Genomic DNA, 10860 nt, shown 5'->3' on the forward strand with positions numbered 1-10860 from the left:
ACTAAATAGAGACCTTGGGGCCCAAAATGGACTTGTCATCTGATGCCAGCAGGTGACTAAAATAGCAGGTGGTCACTATTTACATGTTTATGGAGGCTCACATGCCATGCTTTACGCTACCTGATCTCAAGCTGTAGCCTATATCTACCATCAGCTAAATATGCTAGACCTGTGTTTTATGGCATTATCTCCTGCATTAGATCAGATCCTTTCCACTTGACTTCATTCTTTATTTAATGGGCTGATTAGCAGAAAGCTAAAGTCTTTGAAACACCATTTAAACTCTCTAAAAAACGTAGATGTGTTTGAACTGTCTGCAGGGGTTAAGTGGAAGGTAAACCCACCCAAACTCAAAGCTTACCCACCGTCTAACATGCAGATGTAGAAAATGTCTTCCTTTTTACGCTGACATAAATAGTTGGTGTACATTTTTTTGTATGCCATAGTATCAAAGGATCTTTTAAGGGTAAAAGGTGTTAATTAATGTTTTTGTCATAATGTAATTGTTGTATAGTACTGGTGATTGTTTGGTTTATGACATCACCTACAGGAGGGTCATAGTTAAAAACCTTTTAATTCACTACTACATAATTGTGTTTATGATTCATAATATCAGTACAATCTATGAACATTTTCTAACCATCTACACCAACTTTTCCCCTAATCCGGTATGCAAACTGTAGGCTATTGGTTTTCTTAGCCCCAGTAAGCCTTTAACAACTTGGCTTTGCTGGTAGTCCGGTCGGGACTGAATGCTGCCTTTTAAGTGACGGAGGGCTGTAATTTGAGAGCAGGAGAGAGGTATTATTAGCCAAAAACGAAGCGCGGCACTTGAGAGATCCAGATGTTGAGTTTGAGGCACAAAGTGAAGTCGGGCGCACAACTGTTTCCTCATCCAAACAGAATTGCACACATTTTTTCTCACCAACGGTTAATGGAGACTGAAGGGCTCAACTAAGGGGAAGAAGAGTGGGCTATTTAAACATTTCACGTCACTATTATCTGCAGCAGCATTTGGACGGAGGGGATCCCGAGGAGGACGTAATACAACAAAGCCCCAACTTAACTGCGCAGTTGGACGTTCAAACCTGTTTGAAATGTTTGTTTTTCTACGCCGGGTTGGAATTAAATAGTCTAACAGGCCACAGGTCTCTTCAAAGTTTTGACAACTCTTGTTATTTCCAGTCGTTTTGTGTGCGTGCGTGTGTGTGTGTGCGTGTGTGTGTGTGTGTTTTGGACAAGTGGGCATCATGGCTTTCCTTCACTTGCTCCTCTGTGCCGGGATGTTATCAGTGCCGATCAGCGGAGCTTTTTTCCGCGGACCTCTGTACCCCGAGATGTCCAACGGCACTTTCCATCACTACTTCGTGCCAGACGGCGACTACGAGGAAAACGACGACCCGGAGAAATGTCAAATGCTTTTCAAGATGACCGACGACCGAAAGTGTGGTCTCGACGAGGACCACGACTCAGTCATACGGGATGACTTCACGATAATCAAGAGGCAGATCGAGGACTCGGCCAGGGTGCTGGAGGGCATCGGAAAAAGCATCTCGTATGACTTGGACGGCGAGGACAGCTACGGTAAATATTTGCGGAGGGAGACGGCTCAGATAAGCGAGGCGTTTACAAACTCCGAGAAGTCCCTGCTGGAGCTGGAAGTCAAATTCAAACAGAGCCAGGAGAGCGAACTGAAGGAGGAGCACCGGATAAACGACGACTTTCTGAACATGGTTGTCCACACACGGGACGTGTTGAAGGAGACGCTGGACATCTCGTTGGGTCTGAAGGACAAGCACGAGCTTCTGTCTCTCATCATCCGCAGCCACGGCACGCGGCTGAGCCGACTGAAGAACGAATACATGAAGTTCTGAAAGTTATCCCGGGCTGAGAAAATATAGTGCGCGTGTCATAAGATTATTATTTTTTATTTTTTATCGTGGAGTTATATTTGACCATGAGGCAGAAGCAGGGGTGAAAATTTCAGTATTCATATCAGGGATAAAAACATACAAAACTGTAATCTTTTGCCAAAATCTGTTCATGTTAATTTGTTATTGGCTAATTCTCTGGTATAGTCTTATTTTGCCAAGACATGGTTTAGTCAAGCAATAAGCCACTTGACGCTGAACAGCTTGCTTTTATTAAATAAACCATATTACACAGGCATTAAAACATACAGTGGTAGCACACTGCATTAACTAATGTTCGTTTTTTATATATTGTTAGCCAATAATCCCTAAAGATAATAGTCATTAAATGTTATGCTTCTGCCAAGCAATGTAGTTATGGAACAGAAGCTAAACAATGTGGTTGCTAAGCGACGCCTAAGTAGCCTACCAAGTATGAGTAGTGGTTTTGGGTTAGTGTATTATTAATATTTAAATGTTAAGCGGTCACACGTGGGTGTTTATCAACGGCTTCGAACGTGAGTCAGCCAATCAGAGCTGAGGACATATTAGTTCTCATAATATAAATAATGATCATGTCGGACAGTATTGACATGGTGAGGTAGAGTAAGTTGCAACAGGTGTTACCAACAGCCTCTTCTCTGACACTCAAGATGAATGTTTCTAGAATATCAAAGAATGTTTACATATAACTTTATTTCAGTTGTATTATTGCTTTTAGTTCTAGCAGACTTTGCACAATCCTTTACTGTTCCAGTGCTAAAGATTGTGACATGGTTTAAAATAAAAGGCCTAATGTGCCGTTTTGCATATAGGCAATATAATCTTGGGAAATGTACAGTGTATTATTGAGGTAAATAAATACTGTGAGTGCCGATATCTTTATTATAAAACACTTTGATTTGTATTCATTGTTTGTATAATGTTTTGAAATAGAGCAGCATATCTATTCTTGTTTATCTATAAGATATATGGAGAGATGGTAATACTTTGACCGATAAGACTGCAGGCAGCACTCGTGGACTCGTGACAATGTCAAACACTAATCTGTGACAACATTCTTGGCAGATTGTGTTATGTCTTTTCAAATAAAGAGTATGTGTTTGAAGTTCAATGTGCAAGAGCATGTTCTTTATGGCAGGGGCTCCAAACTTTTTCATGTCCAGGATCCCTAAATAGGTAGGCTACGCATTAGATCAAGGACCCCCATTTTATAAGATTTTCTCCAAGTTATGATTTAATATAGAAATGCATAACTGCCTGTTTTGTAGGCTACATGGCGGTGAAACCTAGAATCAAAACAGTCATCCTTTCTGCCACTGTGTTGATCTCTATTTAATGAAGTAATAGTGAAATTAGACCATTCCTCATGTTGCTCAAAGACCCCAGGAGGTCCCCGGACCCCACATTGGGAACCACTCCTTTACTGTATGTAACAGCACCCACAGTACAACGGCACTCTAACCAGGCACTGCATGCGGCATCACCATGTGCTTCAGAATTATAAAGTGCCTCTTCATGTTTGTTTTACAAGGTTTTTGAGGTCTGCTGTGAATCACTGTGTTTGTGCACAAACACACACAGTGTCCCCTAATAATGAACGCTTTCAAGGAGGAAGCTGCTCCTTGGTATTTATGAGGAACAGAGATGTAAAGATGTTAAATGTGTTTTGAGTGGTGTGGTGCCCCTCACTAATAACTTGTTTTTGCCTGTGCTCTGGTCCAAAATGGCGAAAACAACCTTTTATGTGATAACCTTAGGCTTTTAAGGTAGTGAAAAGGGTTGAGTATGAGGTGTGAGGCACTGACTGCAATTCTACAGTCTTATAAACGAATAAAAATGTCATCAACCCAAGGAGACTCCCAAACAAAGTGCAGGAAATCCAAACTTTTATAATGACTAGAGGTTGAGAGAATGAGAATATGGCATGAAATAAAATTGTACAGGCCTACAGTAGGACAGCTTGACCGCTGTGACCCAGTCAATAGATACTTTGAGCTGCACTGACTATACTCCTGATGAGACAATAGCCATAACTGACATAAGCTATAACTGACACACACAGCATAGACACTTTTTTCATTCTGATGTTGTAATGAGAGACCAAACCAAGACATTTAGAAACCAAAGATTCTTCACCTGTTGGAGCAAACCCCTGGTTTGATCATTTTAGTGAATAGACTATATTCACAAGATCCTGCAGAAAGAACACCATGTACATCTTCAGAAATACACCAAATGCAATCATGACAAGCCAGTTCTGTTTTAACTATCACCCTTGGAAATACATTGTTCCTGTATTTAGCATTTGAATGAGGCAAGGATTCCAGTGTTGCATTAAGTTAACACCCTGCCATTCAGCCAAACCTTCTGTTTATTACATAATAGATTAAAGTGATTTTATATTAGGCTGGCTGTGAGTAAGTGTTCCTGTCTTGGCACTGACTGGGCTCTATTCTTACTCAGGTGTGTCTACCAGGTGTAGTTAGTTTTCCAGATAGGTCTATTCATAAAATGAAAAGTATAAATAGCCTATATGCTATTTCTTTAAGCTTAGGCTACTACAAAAAAAGTAATCACAGTAGTCTACTGTCCATTGCATGTTTTGCATTGGCCCTTACACTCTTAAAAAGGATGTCATTTTTACACATCTGTGTGTCTTTGAGACAACACACACTTGTGTTACTTTTCAGCACGTTAATAACATGTTGTGTCATTAACATATGTTGTGTTGAAAAGTAACACAAGTGTGTGTTGTCCCAAAAAAGACACAGAGATGTGTTAAAAAATTACACAAGATGTAATAGGTAAGAGTGTAGCCTACTGTAATTATGCCCATAATGTGTTCACCCTTAACTTTTTGCACATTTTGTTGTGGTACAAAACAATTAAAAAATACAACATTCCTAAAATGCTGAATTTTGAATAGATATTTGAATAGCAATTGTTTAAAACATAACTATGGCCCATAGAAGAGATTGTAGCCTATAATTTTGCACAGTACTTATTTTATTTGTACTTTTTATACATTTTACAGAATTGTATGTTTCTGCACTCTAACACAGTTGGCTACTGACCCTGTTTGCAGGATTTTCTACAATTTTATTATTTAGTTATAGAATTTTCATTTTCACTTTCATTTTGATAGAAAAGAGTAGGCTACTGTGTGTTTTTATTGCATATGAGTGAGTTCAGTGAAACAAGGTAAGTCGACAATATGTCTGCACCAACACTTTCTTGTGATGCTGACTGACACAGACCCACAGCCACTGCACCCATCAGTGCACCCAATCTGTCTCAGAGCCTTTGTGCACAGTGCTGTGCATTCTTTAGGTGCTTTATACTGAAGGAGAAATATTGACAAATTTAACCCCCGTGCGTCAGTGGCTACAGGCTATTTGTCAGTACTGTTTCTGTAAATAGACTTAAGTGTTGGCTCTCGGGGCCGCTATCACTTAACATAAGAAAGTAGATCATAGTTCATGCACTTGCTGCTTATGTCATCCTCCACGGCCTCCCAGACAACCTTTCACCTACTTCTGTCTGACAGCCGGAACACCGGTATTGCCGTTTGTGTTGACGGACGCGACGTACTCGGGGAATTGACACCGCCGTGAAAACAATACAGGTAGTGACAAACAGTTTCATTCTTTCTGTTTTGACGCTGCTTTAGTACACATATAGTTATGCTTTAAAACACACTGGCGTGGATGTTGCTACGCTACTTGGGAAAGTAGGTCGACCGGCTAGCTTTGAATAGTACTATCTGTTAGCTTTCATATACTGAAACGAGGATATTGAATAGCTGGAATGCGTTAACGTTAACTAAGTAACGTTAGCGCGGAAGTAGCAGTAACAGTACCGGCGTTTGTTTCATTCACAAACTCGTGTTCACTATCAGTAAATATGCGTTTTGGGAGCTTAGCTATCATCATCTATTGTGAGCAACACACAAAAAACTAACTGGCAATTGCTAACTAGCAAACTGCAAACATTTGTCCCGTAGAAAACGATTGGTTGTATTCGCAGGATGCATGTTGTTCCTGATCAAACTTAAATTCACCCACTGGTGATGTCGCCACCTAAAATCGCTGTAAAAGCACAGAAAAGCCTAAATTTGCAGTGTATTTTATAACACATACTGTAATTAGATGGTGCATCGGCGAAGCGAGACGTATCACTCTGGACTACTTCCGTTTTCGTTTAAAGCATACGACCACTTCTGTTTGGCTTGGAGTCAATGAGTGTCTCATATTGGTTTCAGTGTATTGTTTCTGCGAGAGGCTTATTTGATTTAGCCAAACAAAAGGTCTTAATAAGTTACTTATTACGTTGTGACGCCTAGATATGCCTTTAAATTAGTAAAAGCAAAAACAAAATAACATTTCATTAGGTTCTCCTGTTTGGCACATGCATAACATGCAGATGCCTGATGCCCATGATTAATATTCATTAAATCTCTTGGATAAATTAGTCGGTGTATGCATTAACTAGCTGTACTGCTAACTGATTATTTAATGATATTCTAATTTTTGACAGTTATTTGCTATTCTGGTAAAGCAGAAAGGCTGGAATAGTATGGTAACTATCTTTACAGTGAGGTCTTGGGTGCTCTAACTGTGAATCATCTGTGTCTTTATTTAGAAGTCCATGTGCAGTAAAGCCTAATTAAATCAAACTCACTCACAACATTGTCAAAACACCTTTAAATTACTTTTTTCACCCTTCACACTGGAAAACAATGTCACAGATATGATAACCAAATGAGTATTTATTTACACATGTCAATGGAAACCTTACTTGTGGTACAAAGTGAAATTGTTTAATTCTCTGGCTTCAAATTGTTCAATTCTATGCGTACACTGTCTCATTCAGTACAGAGTCGGTCACCCTTTCTGACCTGGGGACACAGTTTGCCCGGAGGGAACGGATCAACAATGTGGATGAGTTGTTTTGCACGTCGTGCCCTGCCAGCCATGCTGCAGAGAGGCAGCTCTGTCACGGCCTGCCGGGCGCTGAGGGCGTGTGGTAGACCTGGGTGGGCTGCAGCTCCACCACCCTCCTGTCTGGCTTCAGTGCAGCTCCGTGGGCAGCAGACACTGGTGTCAGCCTCCCTGCCCGTGGCTCGCCACGGAGTGAGGCACGCCCGCGCCCTGGATGAGGAGAGGCTGGTGGAGGTGGAGTGGGAGGATGGGGGCCAAAGCCTCTACCCATTCACCTGGCTGAGAGACAATTGTCAGTGTCCATTATGTACCCTGCAGTCGGCTCAGGCCCGCAGCCTGTTGTTCTCCCAGCTTGATATCCACACAGGAGTTGACATTGTCCAGGTCACCGACAACAACAAGGTAGGCTACTTCCTTTATCTGACTTATGTTTATCCAGGTTCTCAGAGATAAATCTTTTCTAACAAGAAATACCTTTGAAATGCATGAGAAGATATCTTACAGTGAGAAGAAATGGCTCTTAAAGCTACACTAGGTAAGATTTTATGTTAAAATACAGCCATCTTATCAGCCTAAATCACAAAATGGGGCTGCAGTAGAGAAGAGCGTCCCATTTCCCCGAACTGACTGAGCAATAAGGCCAGATGATGAATCTTCTTTTCTATTTACATTTTTCTATCTGTGGGAGAACGTTTCCAGCTGTTGGGACCACTGCAGCTGAATACATGTAAAATACTGTTATGTATGTTGTAGTTGTCATTCGGTTCATTTAAAAGTGCTCTATAAGCAAGATGCACTACCACTCTATGTATTGAACATAATGACATTATCATTGTAGATCTCGGGTAATAAATTATTTTTGAAATTAATAACTTTTATTTCGAGAGAACTTATCAAAAAAGAATAATAACACACCCACAGCCACACCCATACAACACACACCCACTGCAAATGGTATATGCCCCAAAACATCCCGAACATCACTGAAATGTCAGTTCAGGCAGGGAGTTGCAGCAGTCTAAATGAAATGAGATAAAAGCATGGATGACCTTATGTAAATCTGTGGAGGATAAAAGTCAAGTGACTGCCAACAATCTCTCCAAAGTTTCTGGCCACTGCCTTTGTGTTGGGGGATAGATTACCAAGATCCATTAGAGAATGACATTTTTGGTGCTAGGAGGCCAAATAAGGCTATATCATTGAGTTGTCAAAAGTTCTGAGACATCCAACTCTTGAGAGTGTTTATGGAGTTGGGTCACTATGTTTTAATGGGAGGTACAACTGGGTATCATCCGCATAGCAATGGGAAGAAACACTATGTCTACACTTGACGTTGCTAAGTAGGGCTTGGCGAATATGGACAAAATTCATATCACGATAATCATAAGAAATGATTTATGTGTTTTTAACAATTTCTACTAACATGCGCAAAATCTCATGGTAAAGGAATAGTTTGTTAGTCCATAACAAAGAAGAAAAGACCAGAAAAAGAACAGAAAATGTCCATAAAATTACTCCAGCAGCATAATCCAAGTCTCCTGAAGCCAACGATCGCACAGTGCGTGGAAAAGATCGATACTGACGCCATTATTCAGAGCAAACCTTCACTACAGCCAGTTGATTTCGAAAGGAAGGTTGTGCATGTAGGGGGAGAAAAGGATGGGGCCTAGAATTGAGCCCTGAGGGACCCCAGAGATGATGTCTGCTGAGGTAGATGATGAATTGCCTATTAAAGTGATTCTCAACCTCGACCCCTAATTTAGTCCACATTAGGGCCACGGACCTCCATTTGATGAGATTTTGTCTCTCAAACCCAAATCTGAGAATATTTGTATTATTAAATATGATTTTGTCAAGTATGTCAAGAAAAAATAGTCATTCTTCTACATTCTCTAATTATGTTAACTTCTTATATATGAAATAATTGTGAAGTTTAACCACTCATCAATTTGCTGGGGGACCCCCAGGAACCCTCTCAAGGACCCCTGGTGGTCCCCGGATCCCACGGTGAGAACCACTGGCCTATTATAACAGAGTAGCCTAATTTCTATTTGAGAGATAATCAATGTTGAGGCGGAGTAGGGTTGGGAACCAAGACCTGTTTCCATTGAGGAACCACTTCCAGTGTTTCTGTTACTGCCTTATCGATTTCCTGTTTTTTCCATGTTCCTTTTTTTTAATAGAACAAAATGCACAATTTCAAACTCCATTCTCCCTTGGTCTGCTATGTGTGTGAGAGACTGTGAGGTCTATTGAGGCAGGGGGTGAACAGAGTGTGTTTAGTTCAGTTCTCTGCAGCAAAAGAGCAGTTATCTTGTACAATAGCTGAAGTGCATAGCAGCACAGCAAACATAACAGCGCTAGAAAGAAGCTCAAAAAGAAGATTGAAAAGGTGGCTACATTTCTATTGTCTACTTCCTCCTCTTTGTCGCTATGCTGCTTTGTGCTTCAGCTGCAAGGAATCTCCTCCCGAGCATCGAAGAACTGGACACACTCTTCTCCAAGAACACACACTCTCCTCACTATGTCAGGTCACACAACCTCGCAATCACACACAGTGTACAGTTGTGTGATGTGTGTACAGTTTTAGAGGCTGGAGTCATTTTGAGGTCAAATGAGTAATACCATAATAAAACAATATGGTATTAACAGTTAATAATATATTTTTTCCATTCTAATTTGAGATTGGTAGCAGAAATTAAATTGGATGAATTTTGCATGCATACAAAACAATATATCATTCTTTTCAGTCTATAGTTCAATAATACATGGGCAGACTAATCTTCCTTCTGGAAACCAATGAAACAATATGAAAAATGAAATCAGAGTTGATACAAAAAAGATTCAGGAAAGCATCTCTCTTTTTAGATAAACACAAAACAGATGTCCTGTCTACATTTAGGTTGGCACCAAAAAATGATTTGGACCACATCATTTCCAATCAGTAAAGAAACTTGTCTCTTTTGCTGCCAGCCAAACAGAGAGACGCTACACTTTAGACAAAATATTCAGCAGTGGCTACATTGAAAGGAGAAAAAAAATGCTGACCACATTTTGGCCAGTTGGGGTCAGTAAGCTTTTTGTCTGGTGATTAATTCTGTTCATTTTGATATCTGAGTATATAACCATACAGTAAGAAAAGGTCAAAACTGTCTCATTCTTTTTTGCCAGTTAATGGCTCATTATCATTCAAATCAATGCCATTTGCCAACCCTTTGGAAAATTCCTAAGGATATTTGAATGCTTAAATTAATATGAAAAATCGTACCAGATGTCAATAAATCAATTAAAATAGAATTGGTTGGGAAATCTGTAGGAAATCAGTGGTTGGTTCAGTCAATGTCACAACCACATTGCGTGGATGTCATATCCATAACAGCTCATTTTCAGCTGTTTTGTAACTAACATGATGCAAACAGTGACATAATCCAAGTTGTTCACGGTTCTGTTTTTGTCCTGAAGGGGCTAAAATGCCATTGTGCAAGTCGTTTGTTTATATAAAAATGGCCTGTGTTTGAGCCTCCAGTCTGACATCATTGTTCAGTCTTAGTTTATTGTTGTCAGTCATCCAACTCATCCTTCCTCAGGTATCCATTGTGTGGCCTGACCAGCACACCAGTGTGTTTGACTCAGAGTGGCTAAGGAAACGCTGCTTCTCTCCTGTTGCCAGACAAGCAATGCAAGAAGAGCTTTTCATCAATGGTGAGACCAAATTTTATATTTTTCATTTACATTTTAGTATATCTGTTTGTATTTGAAAATGTAATGAATTGGCGTTGGGGACCATCTTGTTTTATGTGTGGATAGCTAAGTGTTCTGTATGTTCCATGTAGATCAAGGGCCTGAAGACTGTGCATGCCCAGAAAGTATACACATGCATCTCTACATGCAGAATTTGGGATTTGAATAAGATCTACTTGACATTAGAATGCACTCACCTCGTCCCAAATGTGTATACCATGCAGCACAGTTTGAAGTCAGTGGTGTTGTGACATATGGGATAGTAA

At 40.2% G+C, this 10860-nt stretch overlaps 2 protein-coding genes across 2 annotated transcripts; both read left to right on the forward strand.

Annotated features, from left to right (window-relative positions):
• Positions 1–868: 868 nt before the first annotated feature.
• Positions 869–3001, forward strand: fibinb (fin bud initiation factor b). Its single transcript, XM_071519103.1, has one exon. It carries the CDS (start codon positions 1251–1253, stop codon positions 1872–1874), a length of 624 nt encoding a protein of 207 aa, XP_071375204.1. The 5' UTR covers positions 869–1250; the 3' UTR covers positions 1875–3001.
• A 2433-nt stretch (positions 3002–5434) lies between these two features.
• Positions 5435–10555, forward strand: LOC139643825 (gamma-butyrobetaine dioxygenase-like; the record flags this gene model as incomplete). Its single annotated transcript, XM_071519098.1, has 3 exons — positions 5435–5538; positions 6786–7255; positions 10441–10555. Coding segments are annotated over exons 2-3 (523 nt in total), but the record flags the coding sequence as incomplete, so codon positions are not given.
• Positions 10556–10860: the final 305 nt, after the last annotated feature.

This window comes from Centroberyx affinis, unplaced genomic scaffold (assembly GCF_046629955.1).
Source record: "Centroberyx affinis isolate AG114_WGS23_722 - 3 ecotype Tasmania unplaced genomic scaffold, CSIRO-AGI_Caff_v1 ptg000657l_1, whole genome shotgun sequence".
Lineage (NCBI taxonomy): Eukaryota > Metazoa > Chordata > Actinopteri > Beryciformes > Berycidae > Centroberyx > Centroberyx affinis.